General features: G+C 36.7%; 3 protein-coding genes across 5 annotated transcripts; all 3 read right to left on the bottom strand.

Moving 5' to 3' along the window:
• Nucleotides 1–243: 243 nt before the first annotated feature.
• Nucleotides 244–3077, bottom strand: arl3a (ARF like GTPase 3a). 2 transcript variants are annotated; one of them, XM_039672538.2, is made up of 6 exons: nt 2989–3077; nt 2231–2374; nt 1669–1785; nt 1293–1343; nt 784–969; nt 244–680 (listed from the first exon to the last, which is right to left on the bottom strand). In XM_039672538.2, exons 1-6 carry the CDS (start codon nt 2989–2991, stop codon nt 633–635), a joined length of 549 nt encoding a protein of 182 aa, XP_039528472.1. In that variant the 5' UTR covers nt 2992–3077; the 3' UTR covers nt 244–632. The 2 variants fall into 2 exon arrangements, with proteins under 2 accessions (XP_039528472.1, XP_088973053.1); XM_089116927.1 differs by lacking the exon at nt 2989–3077 and having other exon boundaries at nt 2231–2392.
• A 655-nt stretch (nt 3078–3732) lies between these two features.
• npm3 (nucleophosmin/nucleoplasmin, 3) lies at nt 3733–6646 on the bottom strand. The gene is made up of 5 exons (XM_039672539.2): nt 6461–6646; nt 6148–6233; nt 4839–4958; nt 4655–4748; nt 3733–4520 (listed from the first exon to the last, which is right to left on the bottom strand). The coding sequence occupies exons 1-5, from the start codon at nt 6531–6533 to the stop codon at nt 4417–4419; spliced, it is 477 nt and encodes a 158-aa protein (XP_039528473.1). The 5' UTR covers nt 6534–6646; the 3' UTR covers nt 3733–4416.
• Nucleotides 6647–7526: 880 nt separating this feature from the next.
• oga (O-GlcNAcase) lies at nt 7527–20556 on the bottom strand. 2 transcript variants are annotated; one of them, XM_089116925.1, is made up of 17 exons: nt 19871–20556; nt 19611–19662; nt 19258–19355; nt 19038–19168; nt 18788–18959; nt 18580–18678; nt 18221–18505; nt 17418–17576; nt 16687–17312; nt 15878–16052; nt 13568–13621; nt 12096–12181; nt 11015–11119; nt 10331–10425; nt 10040–10232; nt 9394–9553; nt 7527–9224 (listed from the first exon to the last, which is right to left on the bottom strand). In XM_089116925.1, the coding sequence occupies exons 1-17, from the start codon at nt 20028–20030 to the stop codon at nt 9088–9090; spliced, it is 2787 nt and encodes a 928-aa protein (XP_088973051.1). In that variant the 5' UTR covers nt 20031–20556; the 3' UTR covers nt 7527–9087. The 2 variants fall into 2 exon arrangements, with proteins under 2 accessions (XP_088973051.1, XP_039528471.2); XM_039672537.2 differs by lacking the exon at nt 13568–13621.
• Between the last annotated feature and the right edge of the window lie 40 nt (nt 20557–20596).

Below are 20596 nucleotides of genomic sequence, written 5' to 3'. Positions count from 1 at the left end.
TGGTGCTTGCTTGAGGCTTCAGACTTTTACAGAAGGCATTATGTATGTGAATTAGAATATTGTCTCGATATCAAGTCACAAATTGAAAAAAAAACTCCTCACAGCCAGAGCCAGGTGCTTAAGCAAGCACACCTGTGTAGCAACCCTGCTGTTTGTTATACAGGTATCCATGTGATTTAGCCCGGTGCTCATCCCACAATAAAATATTTATTCATTAGTTCGAGCCAATAAATTAACACAGACTAAGGAAAAAAAAGTTTTATGCAATGTTTTTTTAAGTCTAACATATTGTGAAGCATCTAAAATGAATAAATCATAGAAATCCAAGATATTAAAATAGATTCCAAGATCAAACAGACAACATTCTAATGAATAATAATACAAAAAACACGTATTTCACTCAATTCAGTGGTTGATTGTACATTATGTATCAAATTATTTCAGAGTATCATGCTGTTGCACAGTGTTGACAAAGTAACTGCAGGTGAGACAGAGTTGATGAGGAATGATTCAGAGGGGTCAGGGGTTACAAAAGCCTTCTCATATCCCTTTAACTTGGACGAGGTGGTAAAAAATCCACACAGTCCACAGAGTTTGATTTTCATATTCCCTTTACAAAAGTACTAGGCTCACTACTTCTTCTTTGCAGTAATGTTCTTGCAGACCCAGTTCATGCCATCCTGAAAGAAAGCAGCACTTTAGCCAAAAACCAGCCACTGATGGGAAGGTCTAAACAACTGATTGGAAAGATAAAACAAAGCTAATGTAAAAGCAATGACTCACCTGGACTCCCTCTCCCGTAAGTGCAGAACAGGACTGAATTTGCCAAATACGGTCCCGAATGGTGTGCAGGTTCAGTCCCTCTGCGATCTCAGAGGCTGGAGCAGCGGTCAGCAGGTCTTGTTTATTGGCGAAGATTAAAACAGGTACGCCACTAAGTTTCTCCTCATCGAGCAGCTCAGACAACTCCTGCACACCACATAAACAATTCAAATAATAATCCAATAGCTCATTCAAATACAGCATTCAAATTCAGCATGGATTTGCTTGAACAAATGCATATCAAGAAATTTTCACTTCCAATAAAATAAAAGCATTGCAGTGAACTGGATTAAGTAGGAAAATATAGCTAGACATAGACATGACCCGGTGTGAAGCCACATGTTGTGAGAAATGTCCTGCAAAGACCTTGGAAGGTTCATAATCTCTCATCTACACACATACGCACACACACACACAAACAAGACAAGTAATAATGAACAGATTTGCTATAATGATAGATCTTTTTATACCTGTCCCGTTTCCTCAAATCTCTTCCTGTCTGCACTGTCTATGACATAAATCTAAAATGCAAAAACACAATGTAAAAATCATCACATAAACAAATATGAGAAAGTATCAGAAAGAAATATATACAACTGTTCAAATGTTTGATGTATGATTTAAAATACTTTTATTCAGCAAGGATGTATTAAATAAGAAAAAGTGACAGTAATGCTGTTTATCAAAGAATTCTGAACAATAGACTTGCACAACATTTCCAAATTTTTAAGTATGTTTTTGTTGAGCATTAGAAACTTCTTTAGAACTTTTCAATGGTAGTGTTAAACGATAATGAATGCTATGCTATGCATAACTCATAAACATATCTCAATAAGAAACACTCACAAGCATATCAGTATTTTCAAAGTAGTTTCTCCAGTATGGTCTGATCTTCCTCTGACCTCCAATGTCCCAGACATTCAGTTTGAAGCCCTGAGACTGCACGCTCTTAATGTTAAAGCCCTGGCAAGGACAGAAGAATTAAAATTAATTGAACAATGCTGTATTGTGCTAAAGAAAGAAAAACCCTTAAAGGGATAGTTCACCCAAAAATGAAAATTTTGGCATCACTTGGCTACTCAACAGGCAGTTGATGGCACCCATTGACTTCCTATACATTCAATTATTTTTTTCCTACAATGATGTCAATGGGTGCTGTCAACAGTCTGGTTAACGAAATTCTTTAAAATATCTTTATTTGTGTTCAACAGAAGAAAGAAACTCATACAGGTTTGGAACAACATGAAGGTTAGTAAATGGTAACACATTTTTCATTTTTGAGTGAACTATCCCTTTAAGAATTTATCCCTTTAAGAATTTATACTATGAACATGGAAGAAACTAGCTTTTTTTTTTTTTTTTTTCCAAGACAATATGTATTTCCTGTAAAAGGGAGATTGTGTGTTACCTGCGTTGGTGTGATGTGACTAATATCCTCAGAGGCTAGCTGTTTGAGAAGTGTCGTCTTTCCGCCATTGTCTAATCCAAGGAGCAGAATGCGTATCTCCTGGTCTGGAGCACTCTTTAGTTTTCTAAGGATTGACAACAAACCCTGCAATAAACATTATATGCTCAATAACCAGATTTTAAACAAGTCAACAATGACACTATATAAAGACATTTGTGAGAAAAAAAGATGGTTCTAAAAAAAATATAACGTTAACGTTACTTCTGTGAGCTAAGAGACTTATCTAACAAAATATGAAAAAGACCAAGACATTTGTAGATTTTAGAGGGGTTAAAGGAGACTTTAAAGAGATTAAAGACAGAATGACTCAGTCGCAATTCACTCATTATATAAAAAAATGCAGTGAAAGTGAAAGATGATTAAATGATGACACATTTTGTTCAACTGTCCATTTAATGGTGGCTACCCTCGGTGGCTACAATATCGTAATAATTTCTTGAAAGAGTTATAGGCCTAATCTTTACATTTGAATTATTCGGGAAATAACAAAACAGAGGAAGGCAAATAAATGAGACTTAGCGCCGCTGATCCATCAGGCTTCACTCCTACAGAGAAAGCCAGCTAACGTTACTGCAGAGCTAATTATCAAGATTCACGCTGCAACCGCCGAATAAATCATGCGTATTTCCAAAGTTTCTAAAATCTCAGTTAAATACAAACTACACAAATATAGGACTAAGGGCTAATTAACTTCTCACCATCTTACTCCCGAGTCCCTTCCGAGACGCCGACGATGGTTACTAGGGGGAGTTAAGTTACGTCACCATCTAATGGCGTCATTTTAAAGGAACCGCAGTTGTCACATTTTTCTGATTAGGTGACTTGGCCTTAAAATTATGCTTTTCTTTTATATATATATATATATATATATATATATATATATATATATATATATATATGTATTTGCATGCCCAGGATGTTTATTTTCTGTTAGGTACCATTGTTTGTTTGTTTGTTTGTTTGGCACGTACGCCTATATAATGGACATTTCCACTGTTATTTCCAGGAAGAAAAACTATTCGTACATTTTGTCACACAATATGGGGTTAGTTGTCACCGAAAAAACCCCACCATTAAACAGTCTATTACAGGCTTTTTAAAGTTTAAATAGTAGAAGAATTATGAATTAAAACAATTTATTAAACAGCAAAAAATGTAAAAGGTAAAGTACAAAAATAATGAACATATGTTTGATTGACCTAGATCTGTTAATAATTAACCTTAGGTTAAAATCAAATTTTATTATATAAAACACTTATCTGAAATGTATACATTTGTGGTTTTATTGTTTATGTTGCCCATGTGTTCCATTTTATAAGTACGCACACACACACACACACACACACACACACTCACACCAATATAAATATACATGCAAAACCAGGTTCACCCTGGTGAATTTATCAAAACAGCTGCGTGAGCTCTTAAAATAAAAGTACTGATTCTACTAAAACAACAAATTTTTATTGTAAATAAATCTGTAAAAATACAAAATGACAACAATGGGAAGTCCTCCTTGACTGATCTCAACATCAAATGCACCATTCAAAACGTCCCTCTAACGGTCCTTCAAAAAGGGACAAAGATTTAAAAACCCTACTTGCCAAATTTAAAAAAACTAAAAATATGAATTATAACAAAAGTTCAAACAAAAAAAATCATGTGTGATAAGAAGAAAATCTGGAGAGAACAATGCTGGTGCTTTCCCTGAAGACAGATGCAGATTGACAGGCTTTTCACTGTCATGGTACAGTGTGTTACAGGGATAGTACATCTGGAATAATCCTTAAATGCCCTCAAGGGCACAATGGTGACAGAACTGTGAATTTGTGGGTCTCCCAACTGAGAGTGAACCTGAAAGTTGGTGTTGGCGGTTACTTACATACACATAAGTAACAGTATTACTATTAACCAATATACATTTTTTTAAATGAAGTAAATGTTCACAGAGCTGGCTGCATTGAGGCTTCAACCTTTCTATTTAACATTTGTACAATCTAAAAGTACAAAATTCCAGAAAATACTTCACCACCCTCCATCATGTCTCATAGAAGAACATTACATCTAATATTATATAAAATGTATAAAGGTCTGTGGTAACATCTCAATTTCAGCTGCTGTGAGATTTAAATTTGCTTTTTCTTTGCTGGTTTGACTGAGGGCATTTCCTCCTCACTAACATCATCATCATCTTCTTCATCTGATATTTCAGACTCTTCATTCTCTGTGGCTGAAAGAGGAGAAATAATTAGCACCATTCAGTTTCAAAACAAAAGGGATAAAATAGCATGCTTTGTGTGCGATTTTTAGCCTTAAATGCATTGTTGTGATATAGAGACTTGCAACTGTTGTTTGATTTCTCACCAACTAAATGTAACCCACTGACAGTCACTGGTCCCGATCCAGATTTCAGCCGCAGTGTGACAGGAGCCATCAACTCAAACTCTCCAAGGCTTACCTGAGTAGAAACAGATTTAAAAAATTGCAGCATATTAGAATACCTGTATTATATAACAGTTTAGTAAAAAAAAAAAAAAAAAAGCATTACCATAGGCAGACAGGAAATGTTGAGATTAGCTACGGGCACAGATATTTTCTTTCCTTGGTGATTCATAGCGGTCACTTCCACAACATTATTCTCCTCTTTGGCACCATCACCCAGACAAATCTAATGGTTTGAGAGAAAGGAGTTTAAAAATACAGGTCATCAAACTCTTTACACACATTAAAGTCGCCATGAAATGAAAGCAGCAACTGATCATTTTGTCTATATTATGACATACAATTGAGTATAATGCATTATGGTAAAATACAAAATGTTGGGCAGGAACTTGTTTCTATGAATCAGCTGTTGACCGGATTTTCGAGATGTGTTTGTTCTTCTCAAAAAGTTGAACTTGCAGGGCCGGGGTTTATGCAGACTAAAAGGGCACACATTTACCACTGTTAGGCAAATTTTCACAAGCGAAATCCACCAAATTGCAAATTTCACATGATTTTAACAGATTATGCTTTGGGTTCACTCTGTTAACCCACAGAAAGCTGCTTGATTTGAGTTCTGTGTGAGCTGTGTTTCATATCTATGTGACCTGCATACATCACCTATGAGAACTAAGAAGACCAAGAAATGGTTCCTTAAACCAGAATTTTATTTTTAGGATAACACTTAATTTTGTCCATCAGCAATTGATTTGATCATTGTGGTTTGCTATTGGTATGAGTGATAGGTTGTCCCACCCTGCTGCAAGAGGGAGGGAAAGTTATTTTAATTAAAGGTAACCACACAGCTGAGCTGACAGCACCCTTTAGACTTCCATAGTATTTTTTTTTTACCAACAGTCTTCAAAATATCTACTTCTGACAAAAGAAACCTACATACAACTTGGAACAACTTGAGAATGAGTAAATAAATTACTATTTTTATTTTTGAGGGTTTCCCTTTAAAAAAAATAATGATGTACATGGATGAATCATTTATAATAAACATGGCTAATAAAATAAGAACTGTCAAGTTTGACTTCATGGTGACTTTAAACAGAAGGTGATAAAAAAATATGAAAACAGAGAAAGAAACACACACAGACGAATTGTTCACAATAAGATCTATAATATGCATACAGAAAATAGATGTATTTTTATTTCATATTAACTTTAACGCTATAAATAAGGCAAAAATGAAAATCTATGACGATTTGATCAACATTTTATTACTTCACAGATATAGAAGTTTCCCTTTTTTCTCTCTGTAGAACGCATAGACAACAAAACACGTCAGTCAAAAGCGCAAGGGAAGTGAATAGCGACATATACACGTTTAGGACAGGCAAACTCTTGCTTTAATAAAATATTCTACGAACCGTCCTGAGCTCCAGAAAATGTTCCACGTCTTCATCTTCGTCTGCTTGAAATGTGTAAAATGGAACTTCAGAAGACAACTCACAACCTAATGGAAATCAAAATCACACTATTATACAAGTAGCCTATATTTAATTTATATTCAGAAATTAATGTAATCACTGAAAACGAGCAGGTATTTTGTTTTTAAGCAATCCAGGTTTTTTAACGAACGTTAAACATCTCTGGCCACAATTATTAAAGAAATAATCAATTGAAGTTGTTCCACGTGTGCTAGTAAGTTAAATCTACGAAACGCGTCACTGTTGATCTTACTGAACACATAGCTTTCCAATCGCGAGCGTGAGTCCACCCCACTGTCCGATGTTTCGTCCTCAACAAACGACATAGCTGCTAACTGTTCGAACGTTTCTTATATCATTCAATCAATAAAGGCTACGATACCCACTGTACAAGTCGCGTTTTCAAAACACATGTAACGAGCAAGCGAAAAAACGGCGCATGATTATTACGTCATCAACACTGACCTAAAAGCTCGTTTTTAAGTGTTACAATATATGAAAGACATTGTAACAATTAAATATAGAATACAGGTAAAAAGTTGGGCATAATTACGATTTTTAAAAAATTTTTCATAAATAAATTTCTTTATATCACCTGTCAGTCCCTATGTGAGACCACCTTTCCACGGTTTTGGAAGCCATGAAAGGTGCTCCGTTCGAGCCAATCCATTTGCCAGACATGAAATATCTGTCGTTCAAGACAGTGTTTCTTATGGCTCTTGTATAGAGTTGGTCAAGATTGCTGATGATCTATTGATCAAAGGCTACTACGTACCTTCTTAATTCCTATGGAAGCAGTAAGGGTGTACTTAGTCACACATATGTATGTATATAGTATACATATATACATATATATATATATATATATATATATATATATGCTAAAGAAATTATGGTATACTAACATGCAATACAATTTAATTTAATAGTGCACAAGGAAAGATAAGAAATGGGAACAGCTTTAATTTTTTTCACAATTTAAATGCACCATCCACAAAGTTTTAGTGAAACTAAGATGGAAATAAGAGTGTTCACCAGGGGTGGCGATTGTGTGTCTAAAGGCATTTCATTTCACTCACTGACCAGATTTTCTTTACTATTTAACATTTTAATAACATCTTAATTACATACAACCCTTACAGAAATTACAACTATATTACATATACATTATCATAATACATCAAAATACAGAAAGGTCTATATATTTTTAAATGTATGCATTGTATATGACCTCTAAAAAAAAAAAAGCCCTTTACATTGTATGTGATTAACTAAAATAGAATGATCCAAACCACAAGCCATAGAGGTAAACAATAGCATTTTTGTTTGTACAAATTACCTTAAATGGGAGGGGAAGTGGAAAAACTGTCAAAACTGCCCATGCACAAAAGTATTTACATTTTTCTTTTACCTTTTGGATTATTTTAAATATTACATATGGGAATCTGCACGGGACTTTTGTGCTCTTCTAGTTTTTCAGGATACAGCACAACTGATATATATGTATATATATATCAACTTTTCTGTCCATACTTTTGGTTAAATAGGGGAATAAAGACAAAATAAACAGTTTACATTGTACCTACATTCAGGGAAACAATCCTGACATTGGCTTGGAATTTCAAAGAAACACAAATTAAACCGTGGGGCTTTTAAACATATTAACAAAGAGGCAGACCTTCATTAAGAACAGGCAATGGCTGTTATCATTCTCTTCAGGTAACAGAAAACGGTCTCAAATATGTTAAAGTTCATTCTTAAACATATCTTCATTTTTTCCCCACTTGTTTTAATTCTCCTTCTCTTATAATTAAAGACATTGTGCAGAGCATTGGTCTTCAGGTTTAAGTTACAAATTTTACTTATTTTTTGTAAACAACAGAATTATAATATAACCCTGTTATGTCTCGGAAATGTATAATTCGCCACATTAAACAAAGGCAGAAGTGTAGTATTTTTCATTTTTCATTATCCTCAAAAATATTACAGAGAAGGATAAAAGCCAAAAGGCATTTTTGTACAAAATGAAAAAAGAAAAGAAAAAGTATCATTAAAAGATACTCATGCTAAAGGCTTACACGAAGGTATCCCATGCAGTCTTAAAGACAATGAACATTATGGTTTAACTGTATTTACTTCTGCCTGCTCAAAGTTCAGTTTCAGTTCTTTTCGTTTCTAAAGCATCCTAAACCTCAAAGGATAGCTTTAGCTTGCTGCATTCTCCATATGAGCTCACCGACGCGATTTAAACCTGGAAAACTGCAGAATTTATTACAATGTCCTGAAAAGCAATAACGCAATCTCTGACTGTTAAGAAGTCCTTCTGGATTATTGCTTTGAACACTGTAAAACACTGAAATAAACTTAAAAACAAAAAAAGTGAAGATCTCTCATAAGGTATTGGCAAGTTTTTTTTTTTTTTTTTTTGTCTGGAGAACCTAGACATTAACTTAAACGTGCACATATGCTGAACATAAACTGCAACTCAGCCACATCTAAGAGATTTAGTAGGTTCAATGGCACTTGGCCAACTCAAGCAATCTGTCTACCAGAAAAAAAGTGAAAGTAAATCGTGCGTCCTGAATTACTCTTACAGACTCACTTCACTTGTTTTTCCATTTCTCACTCCTCTTGAAAACACCAAACACTTGAGCATCCACCACAGACTGGCAAAGTGAATGAAAAGCACCTAAAATTCTAGAAGTGCATTCAGCATAATGATGTGAGTTAAGCTACCGTTACAGGGCACCAGTTTTTTCATTACAAAACGTGATATTTACATGAACAGGTAGCGAGTTGGGGCCTTAAAATGTGGGCCAAAGCTTTGTGCACTTTCTAGGAGGCTCCTTCTGTATGATTTTTCTTCTAGGCAGCTCAGATTCACAAACTCCTCCCCATTAGAATAACGTCTTTTGGGAATCCCTCCATTTTGGCCACTTCAAAGCAGCCCAGTTTGCTATAAAAGTCCAACATCCTTTTGTCCATCTGCCGGACCTCACAGAAAGCACCATTTGAGCCTGACAAACGAGGAGAAAAAGATGCGTTTATGAAACAAAGCATTCAAAAAAAATAATAATTATTATATAAAAATGATAATTTTATTACTACAGCAATGAATAAAAGCATCACGTGGAACAGGGACACTGTTAAATAAAAAGTTCATGTCACACAACATACTCTACTTACCATTAGCTTTCAGTGATGAGAGGAGACATCCCATCATGCTTTTAGCTACACTAGGGTCAGTAACCTTTGCATGAATGTCCACTTTAATAAGGGATGGGAAGTTACTGAGGAACGATTCTGGCAAAACCTCTTCCTCCTCATGGAAACTTAGCATCATTTTCTATAGGGAACAAAGATTGATATTGCCATAAACATGTTCCCAACCTTTTTATCTTATAAAGCCTACCGTTTCATATTTGATTTGCAAATTTCGAAGAACATTTTATTATTCATTATATAGCATTGATTGCTTGCCCACAACATTGAAAACTAAGTATTTAAATAACATCTAATGCGACGTATTATTAGGAGACAGAGTGACAACTGATATTTCTATGGATTTTATGCAAGTAGTCTGCTATATTGTTATAAAATCTCATTGCATTACAAGCTATCAGAATTTAAATAAAACTTTTTGGCCATAAAAATAACAGCAACTGCAAATAACAATTTTTTTCGTTTTGGCCCCTGAATAAACCTAGGGATGCACCGATTCAATTTTTTGCAGAACAAGGCCAATTTGGATACTTTAATTTTTAGTACTTTTCGATACCAAGTACCAATAACCTGTATTTTCATTGCAGAAGAAATGACATGACATGCAAACCTCTGCCTCTGACAGGTCCTTCTCTGTGTCTGGCTTGTTGTATTTCTCTTGCATGAATGGAATCCAACTCATCTGGCAATTCTTTACAAAGGGTTTGACATCCACAGTGCCCAGAGCATAGCCGCAGATACCTTCTTCATCCTCAAGCACAAAGCCATAGTCTGGGCTGAGCGTCAGAAAACCTCCCACAAACCTGCAATGAGTAAGATGATGGTACAAAGTCAACATGTTATTAATCATGCATGCATAACACATTAATGTGACATAACATAGTGGAAGCTCAAACTTCACCTGTCTCCAATAAGGTCCGGTGAAGACTCATCTGGGAAAGAAATGCCATCACAGCTCTCAGTGAACATCTCCTTGCAGACCTTATAGATGGCAGACTGAGGAAAAAAAGTGAGAGATGCAGTGTAAGAAAGGCATCTGACAGCTCTCATTCCACAAAATGTGAACCTTCTTAGGACTAACAGGAGGACCAGACTGCTGTTTCAGCAGAATGCTTCAGATGTGATGCAATTAAACCTAAAATCAAAGCATAAACTGGGACACCTCAGCTGGGAATTCAAGCAACCAACAGCAACGTTTAATTTAGACAAACATCTACAGCGTTTTCATACTACAGATAGCTTACAGTAGACAAGCCATGCCCTCCACATAAAGCACATTCCTAGGGTTGCACCAGCTGTGAACAAGTTATAACTTGAGGCCCATTTTCATTGCAACTATTCCAAGTTACAAATGAAGCACTATTAAATATTTTTTTTATTGCGCCACAAAACAACATATAATTGACTATTTGAGGAAGTCTGCAAACAAATGTAAGAGTTTGAATAAAACAGAGCAGATTGAAGCTAAAATTTTACCTGAAAAACTTGATGCTGACATTTGTTGAACACTCTACTCTGGTGAGTATTTTTAATTGCAATTTTGATTATAATTGTAAGCTAGTACAAAACGAAAGCCAGAACCTACCTCATCTTTGGAAAAGTAAGGCCTTATGGTATAGATTTTAGAAGTAGGCATTGATGGTGGCGGCTGGTAGAAAAGATCATTTGCCCCATCAATTGGCAACAGTCTCTGTGGAGACCAAAGCAAAAGTATATAATAGTTTAGCACTTTTCTAGATTTGATCAAGTGACTGCACTGCTGCTGAAACTTCAGCATGAGTTTACCTGCTCAAGCTGTGCCAACCTCACACAGGAGCTGAGCAATAATGCGCCTAATACAGGCATGGAATTAAATAAGCAAGTAAACTGGCTTCACTGGTTGGTCAGTTTTCAGCAAGAGCATGTAAACATCATACTTCAAATACGTACCATTGACAATCATTTTCCACCTTTTTTTTTTTCAGAGAGAAACCAAAATGAAACAAAAGTGCGCAGGCTTGGTCTGAGAAAGGCTTAACTGGCTAAAGGAGATGCTCCTTTCCCGCTCTTTTTCGCTGCGCTAGAACGTCCTGTAGAGAAAAGGAATGATGCTAGAGCGCAGAGCAAAACTCCAGGACCAAAAATTTCAAGCTTAAAACATCACATATTTTCCAAGACACACCAATTATGATCATCTAATTATTTATTAATTACATGTTTTGAACGTTGAGGTTATGGATTAGTAATACTTTGTTCATGGAGCTTTGAGTAGGCAGACTCGCAGTCGCACACGCAGGCGCAGTGTTGTGGACGCAAGCGCAGACAATAATTTTTGCACTGTTTCCTGCAAAGACACAAGATGTCATAAAATAAAACCTAGCCAATGCTGCGCTGTCGCGAGCGCAAGGGGGAAAAGCAGCATCTCATTTGGGCAGTTGCTGAAAGAAATACAAATTTAGGCTGGGTTAGAAAACACCATCACCCCAAACAGTTGTCGTTCGACCACTTCAGTTGACACTTCAGAAAAAAAAGCCCAAGTGGCTCAACACCCCTTTGTTTTACTGTGCAGCTGCTGACAGCTCACCTTAAACAGACCAACCCGTAGCGTTTTGCAACCACACCAACATCTTAAACAAACGAAAATATATCTTCGTGTAACATTTTGCAGGTAATTCAATATTGGATACCTGGAACTCTCCTGCTAGACCGCCCCTAAAGGCCCAGGGCTCTTGGTCGCCACTTAAGAACTGTGCTGACGACTGACTACGACACCCTGTTGAGATCAGATCCAAGCGGAAAACATTATGTGAGGGGCTTTCTGGCATAATGAGGGGGAAGGGGTATAGGGTAGAGCTGTCTTATTTCCAAATAACGCATTGAAAAGAAATGTAGATACTACAATCAAGGAAAACGCCTCAAGATGAACAAAAAGCATGGATATCTTCTGCCTAGGGCTCAAGCAGCTTAAGCTTACGATGACAGAGGGCTTTCACTGACTCCAATGTCAGATTTGGGCACATTACTGAAACAATTTGTTTTTCACATGATCCTCAAGCAGTTATAAGTGAGGTTCAGGATGCAATCTGGGATAAGGTTTGGTGCTAGCTCTTTAACTCATCTTTCTGTCTGTTTTGAAGAGATGAGATATTCAAGAATTACTAGCCGTAGCAGCGCTTTTCCTACAACAGCCTTTGTGGGTATTTTGTTTGTTATACGTCATCAGTTCACTAGCTGGTACTAAATAAGCTTCAGCTGTTTAAGCCCTCTGAATTCTAACCTTTATCTGAAGTCACATTTAGACCTATCTGCCTTGTCACATGACTATCGAGCATTGTTCATCAGCCACCACTGTGGACGCTTCCTTTGATCGATGGAAACTTTATTTAACATGATTTTATGGAGTAGATCTGGACCCTTCAAAAGAATCAAGAGTCTGCAGCAACTGAATATTTCCAGTCACAACCCCTATTTGCTCCAGCAGCAGATTACTACGATAAAACTGGGCACTTTTTAGTCGTCGTTAAACAGACACAAGCTTTATATTGTGAAGGGGTGGTCAAAATCCCTCTGTTAACCCCTAACAATTGAAATTTGAAATCTCTCTATTTCTAAATAGCAGTACCGATGTGAGGGGATGAGGACTCAGTGTCATGTAACAAGACAAATGCAGCGCAGATCCAGGAGACAAAGTTCCCCCGTTTTCAATCAGTTTGATCATACTAACACATCCTGTGGTGAAATGGCAGGACACACACCACACACACCCATCTGAGGGGAATTTTATCACTGCCTTTACTTTTTTTTTTACAATTTACCCATAAAATTATACTCTTGTTAACTGATTATTTTTTATTGTAGAGAGGTTTAGATGAGGCAAGAATATCAATCTTCCCCTAAAATGGTGTGGTAAAGCTTGTCTGAGCCATTTCAATTGGGCCTACTGATAGAAACAAAAATTATGTTAGAGCTGCCAGAGAAAAGAATTGTGGGGTTAACACCTAAAACTTGAGCTATCGCTGCGCAAATGTGACTTCATACAAGAACCTTTCCTTTCCTGAGACATTGAAAGAAATTAAAATCATTTGGGCACATAACGAAAAAGAATATAATCTATAAAACCCCGAAAAAAAAAAAAAGATAATCGCAGCACTGTGCATACATCGGGCACTGTCCATCCAATAGCAGTAGACACTTGTGCTGAGGAATCTTCCATCTGTACATAACGAAGGGAAAAGACAATACAAGAGCTCATTAGTAAGTGATCTCAGCACAACAGCAGTGAGCCGCTGACTGAATGCCATCTGCACTGCTTTGGACGGGGCAGAAATGCTGGCTGACCTGGCTGAAAATGCTCTGGGATTTGGACTGTCCATCCAAACAAAGGCTGTAAAGCATATTGAGAGGGGACAGTCCACACAAAAACCAAATAAACTTATAGGGATGCACAATATTGACCACCATATCGGTATTAGCCAATATATACTCATTTTTAATGTTCTAGTTATTGAACTGATAAGAAAATTTGGCCGATATATTAAAGCGATAAATAATGTATTATTTCCTTCAGCTGAAACACTACAGAAGTGCAGGTCCGCCATGAAGGTTGCTTGACATTTGCTTGAAATCACTTTGAAGGTGAACATTTTCAGCGCAAATCTGTCATAAAGGCTAGATCGGATCCACAACACTTATGCATTCGCATTATTTTGTTAAGATAAAAGTTGCAATATGTTTATGTTATATAAATATCTTACTAATCTCACATTACCCAAACAAAGCACTTCAGTTTAGATGTTCATTCAACACCAGCGCAGCTCAAACAGTAATGCTGATATTTGAAACAATAGATTTTTTTAAAAAATATATATATATAAAAGAAAGTTGCTCATAGGTGTGTAAAATTATAAAAAAATGTGCACTGGTTCAAACTAGGCTACAGTGCTGTTGTATATCTTTGATTAATGTTGAAATGCTTTGGACATAGCTTTTAATAGTTACACTTGTTTTTGAAATCAGGCTCTCAATATATAATAGATTTATCAGCCATATATATCGGTTATCGGCTTTCAAATAAAGAATTATCAGTTATCGGACAAAATATCGGTGCATCCCTATAAATGTACACAAAAGGGTCCGTTAAATCAATATCACATTTGTTCAATGGGCATGTTTTGACATAAAGAGTAGCCTTTATGGGGTTTTCAAAAAAAGCTAATCAAGTGTTTGATTCCAGTTCTATTAAACACACTTATTAGTGCAGCATATTATACACTTGATTGTCCCCTACATCAGTTAACAATTTAGGTGGGGCATGCCAGTTTTGGTTGCTGCCTGCTGTGTTGCTTTGTTATAAAGCTGGACAGAAACCTGTGAATAAAATGTGGTTACCAAGGTAACCCAGGCCATGCTGGTGCTATAATTACTCAACCAACTTCCAACAAAAACCTCATTTAGAACCGAATCCATTACTCTAACTGCACTGTAGCGATGCCCAGAAGCTATATGGATAACAAACATGGGCATTCTAAGTAAGTGACAGGTCTCTCAATAAAATCATCGTAAATAAAAGGGCTGGCTAATGACCCAAGAGTTTCTCTCATGAGAGAGCCTTCAGTTCTCTGACTGCACAAATTAATTTAGGATCATGAGAACTGTGTACAGTTCACCGGAATGTATTATCAAAATGTAGTATATAAAAGTGTTTTCTGGCTGGACCAGACCAATTCAGTTAGAGTAAAGCATACGCTGAGGTTGTTTGTGGAGTATCATCGTGTAAAACTAATAATCGGCAGATATGGTAAAAAAAAAAACAATCATATACATATAAGTAATTGCTCATGGTGCACCAGAATAGCCTTACACAGCCGCCTTGCTTTTCAAGTTCGCATGCGCGGCGCTTTTCCTTCACGATCACACCCCTGATCGAAAGAGATTGCAAAAGATGTTGCCAAGTTAACGCACAATGATACTGAATTCACAGCAAGCAGCAGGACCCACCCTGGCAACTTTGACCACAGCCATCCAAATTCATTCTACCAGATTAAGAGTGGCCTGAAAAAGAGGCACTAACTAGCAATGAGGACAGCATCCAGTCAGTAGAGGAAAACAGTATTCACACAGTGAAAATAAGTAAGGAAAAGCGAGTGTACACTAGAATTTCCCATAAATGGCAGACTTCGCCCAAGAAATTTCAAGTGGAAGCTGTTCATACTGTGAGTGGGAACTGAGGTCTTATGATAGATGGCAGTGCATATTTTTATACTTAAGTAAATTAACACTTTTAACTCTATTAAGGAATGCATCTTAATAATGTCACTATAAAAAGGTGTAGTTTAAAAACTGATGAGGATGTGACAGTCGAATTTAATGCTCATCGTTTGGGAGTCAACTAAATGACTTAAGCATTTCATGGGCTCAGCATGGTTCAAAAACATTGAGGGGGAGCAAAGAGATTTGTGGCCATACCTACCTAACCACTGGACAAATGATTTCACCATTGAGATGATACTCTTTATATCCCAGATATAGGGATACAGGTCATACAGAATGGTCCTGTTGGCGGAGTTGGAGAGTCTGGTGAACATCTGGATGACGGAGCAGCACATCTCCTCGAAGAATTCTGCTCTGGACTGCCATTCAGTCACCTATGTGAAATATATGAAAACCATCTTATCTTTACCACTGTATCTAAAGTCTACTGCCTCTGCAGCAACTCCTAAAAATGTGTAATTACCTATTTTATTCTTATCATAAAAGCACCACCATGTGGTGCAAATAATAACTGCATTGCCACCATTTTGTCTGTCTACTGAACAAACACTTTTACTTCCCATTTAATTCAACATGGACAAAACAAGGCCATGACAGAGAAAAAGAGTTCCCATACATTTTGACCTACACATTTCCATGACTTTTAGATGTCTTTTCCATTAAAAAATCATTCAAATTCACTCAAGTTTGCAAATAAATCACAAATTATCTCACATATCAGACAAAGGATCACAAAGTATGTTTTAATCTACACAAGAGCAACGTTTAGTCAGTTAATTAAATATTGTAATGTGAAGCATCAATTAGTAAAAGGTGCATTAATTCTGTAATTTCCTGGAATTTATATTCTTAAAATTCTATTAATCTTCATAAATGTTCAGGCCAAGAAAAACTAAATAAAAATAATCCCGATAATCCCAGGTTTCCCATAAAAGTAGTTTTTGAACAAAAGCACTACATATTGACCAGCTTGCATTTTCATCCATTTTTAAATATGTAATTTCTCACCTTCTCTGGATCCTTTGCTTTGGAGTTAACACTGACATAATTACTATTGGCTCTCAACCAGTTAAACTCTTTTAGCATCTGTACTGCTTTTGGACCGTGTTCGTATGGCAGGTAGAAGAGTTCAGCGAGCAGGATTAAATCCTCCAGGGTAAGTGCTTCAGCAGTGAACAGTGGTTTCTCATTGGGACCTGGAACAAACAATTCCTTGTTGAGTTGATCATCAGTCTGCATCGGTGCAATATCGCTGCCTGAATCCTCTTGAATGGACATCTCTGGGGACTTGGACTCTGTCAGGCTTTCTTTGTCTGTGTCCATGGGCTTGAGATCTTCTGTCATCTTAGCCTTGACAATCTCTGTGAGGATCTGGTTGACATTTTTATTGTCCTCCACCTCGTCATGTTTCTCTACAACCATCTCCATGGGTTCTTCATCGGACTCCTTCTTCTCCACCTCCACCTCTTCTTCTTTGCAGAGCACGTGCAGCTCATCGCTAAGTGGCACATCTGGATTCATAATGGGCTGTTGGAAGACTGTAGTCACTGTAGTGGAAGTGTCCAGGCTGGGAGAAGTGACCGAAGGAACATCCACAGAACTGCTTTTAGTTCCACTGTGAGGTACCTGCCGACCTGCAACAAAGAGGAGAAAGGTTTAGATAGTTTAGATGTAACCAAAATTCAAAACAACTTAGATAAATGTTAAAAAAAATCATCACACAAAGAAGACATAATTACTGTTGTACTGATGAGGCACTCCAAACTCGATTAGCCATTCAGTGAGAGCCAGCTTGAGCGCGATCTGAGGGCTATATAGGATGTCTGTTTCTAGCTCCTCGTCACTGCCCTCGTTTTCCAGCTTTATCTGGATGGAAACAGTGCTGTCTTCACCGTCATCTAAACATAAATGAGAAGAAATGAAGCTACAAACTCACTAGAATAAATACACAAATATGATAAAGTTGATGAATAACAGCCTCTTATCGACATATTGAATATTTGCTTAGTTAAAAAAAAAAAAAAAAACACTTTTGCATAACAAAACCTTTCTTGTAGAATATCAAAAATAAAGCAAGATTTTTCCTTAAGAATGCTAATTGTGTTTGAATTCTGGCTGATTTAACAGTCATTTTCTATAACTAGAAGTTATATAGTGGTGAATGAGAGACTACATTAAATATATTTTTGGTGTTCCCATTTGCTCAAATAGCAAAGGAAAGACTTGGAGAAAGATTTTACCACCACTCCAATAGTTATTATATTAGAAACACCTTCACAGCAGCGTTAAGTAATTTGATGCAAAGGTAATATAATACAAAGTATAGTGTAATAAATCTACATGGATTTAAAAAAAAATAAAACACAAAAAACTTTACAGGATTTATGATGGATCAGTCTGTGAAAAGGGTCCATATAATGTATAAAAATAAGAATGGTCCATTTTTGATTTGATGGTGATTGAGAGAACACCCTGCTATTTAAATATATATATATACATGATTAATTATAAAAACAAAAAGTTTCCATTAAGAAATACTTACTCATGACAACATCTTTCCTCACTCCATTCATGTTAGACTTATACCATGTGGCTAATGTGTGAATGGCCACAAAATTAGACTCAAATTCACAGTTGGGGTTGGTGAGGACTCCCTTTAGGCGAGGAATGAGCTCTGTGGATCTGCCTTTATAAGGCCCCAAGAAAAGTCTCTTCTGATCATAGTCATTAGCATGAATATTGTCCCAGATGACAGGGGCTCTCCTCAGTATCTTTGTGACTTCCTCAATAGATTCAACAGTGATGTCTTTAGAAACTACCTTTGGACCTGTCAAACACAAAAAGGCATTTTTAATATCTTCAAACTATTATTCTATTCCACTCAAAGAAAACACAACATACCTGTCCACAGCACCTCAATACCAGGAAGGAGCTTTTCACCTACTGTGCGCAGATAAGGCGATTGTGGCACATTTGGATAACAAAATGTTCCACAATACTCTGAGGACAAGGAGACATTACATTATTATGATAAGGAATGATATAGAAACAATACATTTGATAGAACCCCTCAAAGCAACATGGTTAGTAGATAAAAAAATAATCTTACCTGTGGGGCAAAATAAAAATATTTCAGGTTCTCCCAAATATTGGAAGATCTCATTGGTGATAGACACTTGGGCATGTGCGAAAGAGCTGAATACCTCCTTGTCAGCAGGACACATGTTATGATCGATGTCATCAAACAGTAAGGCAAAGGACTTGCACCCAAAATGAGAGACCTGCACAAAAGACAGACTGAGATTAAGGATGTAGGTCATAAAAACACTGACATCAGTGCTGTTTAAGCTCATTCTTACCTGGTCTAACTTCCTTTTAAGTGTCAAAACTTCCTTCTGATTTGAGAACGTAATGTCCAAGCCAGGGGAAATGGCATAAATGAACTCAATCTCATGCTCTTTAGCAGCACTTATTAAAGTCGTGAGTTGCTCTTTAAAAGAACAAGACAGAAAATTACACAAATAAATTTTAAACCATATAAAAGACTAACAACTTTTTCAATTACAAAGGATATATCACCTGCTTCTTCAACAGAATACATTTCTCTCCAAAACATTCTGTGTTTGTAGTCATCTTTTGGGGCATACAGATAGGTGTTCAAACCCCATTTCTGCTGCCTGAATCACAACAAATTTAAAGTTATAATTTTTGTTTGAGGTTAATCTTGCAAAAACATTACTACTAGCATGTTTAGACTGTCAATAGCAGAATCAGAACAAGAGAGACAAATAATATAAGACGCACACATACAACGTATGCACACAACAGAGAAGATATACAAAAATAAAATACAAATATATAAAGAATAGATACAATTATGCTAGAAAATGTGAATAAGAAAAGGACATCATATTTGCACGCTTGCACAATACCTCCTGAAAAGCTCTTTCCTTTGTTCCATAGTCCATGGCCGTCCATAGAAGCCTGTGGTGAACAATTTAAGTGCAACAAACGGTTTTGACAAACGCAACACATTCCACACACAGATGCTACAATCAATCAATGCCTAGAAAATATATAACTATGTTCTCTAATTAAACACCGCATGTAAATTAATTACGTAAAACCATTTAGCTGATGATTTTGACAACATTATGAAACAATTAGGTTGGATTTGTCTAAATTTGCTCACCCTCTACAACACCAGTGATGAATTTCCTCCGGCCTGTTCGTTCAACTCCGATACTGGGCTCGTCAACTGGACACAGAGTATCTGCAACAGCTTCGGTTGGCACTGTATCGACTTCATTCTCTGGCTGTGACGACTCGATTATTTTGTCTTTCTGAACCATTTTGGATTGTATTAAATTACCGCTGTTGGAAATATCGGACTAGTCGTCAGCCAAAGCGTTTCTTCCGCAGGAAAACGGACCAGTCACCGATTCACTAATTTAGTGGGTCAGTAGGCCATTGAGTCACCGGTAGGGAGCGGAATTCAATCGGACGAAAATATTCTGCATGAACTACCTGCAGATCTCTTCTTAGACAAACACGACAGTCATTCGCGTGCAAAGATGAAAGCTTTCTGGACTATATCTGAAATGCCTTCTTGCAGCTTAACGCGATACGTCACGAAACGACGTGTTTGTCAGAACCGCCAGTTAGCATTAACCGCTGTTTTCGCTAAGAGCTTTTGTAAACTCTCGCTACCTCGTGCGTTAGACATATATTAATAACGTTTAACCGAGCTTCTTACTGTATACCAGCATCGCGGCTTCAAATAGATAATATAAATGTATCATAACGTTCATCGACACTGTTTAATGCTGCACTCTTCTTCCTGTTTACACTTACTGCGCACTCTCAGAAAACTGGTTTGAACCGGTAAAGGACGGTTTGTGTGAGTCTGAAAACAAAT

The sequence above is a fragment of the Pimephales promelas genome, chromosome 11 (genome assembly GCF_988280905.1).
Source record: "Pimephales promelas chromosome 11, fPimPro1.hap1.1, whole genome shotgun sequence".
In the NCBI taxonomy this organism is placed as follows: domain Eukaryota; kingdom Metazoa; phylum Chordata; class Actinopteri; order Cypriniformes; family Leuciscidae; genus Pimephales; species Pimephales promelas.
The sequence above is the reverse complement of the archived record's forward strand: the minus strand, read 5'-3'. Positions and strand labels throughout refer to the sequence as shown.

What these genes read in the sequence shown, in the direction of transcription:
- arl3a (XM_039672538.2), bottom strand. An exon ending in GTCACATCACACCAACGCAG is followed by an intron (nt 1,786 to 2,230) that starts GTAACACACAAT and finishes TGTCCTTGCCAG; the next exon opens with GGCTTTAACATTAAGAGCGT. An exon ending in TTGAAAATACTGATATGCTT is followed by an intron (nt 1,344 to 1,668) that starts GTGAGTGTTTCT and finishes TTTGCATTTTAG; the next exon opens with ATTTATGTCATAGACAGTGC.
- npm3 (XM_039672539.2), bottom strand. Translation starts at nt 6,533, where the DNA reads ATGTCGTTTGTTGAGGACGAAACATCGGACAGTGGGGTGGACTCACGC. An exon ending in ATTGGAAAGCTATGTGTTCA is followed by an intron (nt 6,234 to 6,460) that starts GTAAGATCAACA and finishes GATTTCCATTAG; the next exon opens with GTTGTGAGTTGTCTTCTGAA. An exon ending in CAGTGGGTTACATTTAGTTG is followed by an intron (nt 4,521 to 4,654) that starts GTGAGAAATCAA and finishes CTCCTCTTTCAG; the next exon opens with CCACAGAGAATGAAGAGTCT.
- oga (XM_089116925.1), bottom strand. Translation starts at nt 20,030, where the DNA reads ATGGTTCAGAAAGACAAAATAATCGAGTCGTCACAGCCAGAGAATGAA. An exon ending in TTGGATGGACAGTGCCCGAT is followed by an intron (nt 12,182 to 13,567) that starts GTATGCACAGTG and finishes TGATCTCAACAG; the next exon opens with GGTGTCGTAGTCAGTCGTCA. An exon ending in CTTACTTTTCCAAAGATGAG is followed by an intron (nt 10,426 to 11,014) that starts GTAGGTTCTGGC and finishes TTTTTTCCTCAG; the next exon opens with TCTGCCATCTATAAGGTCTG.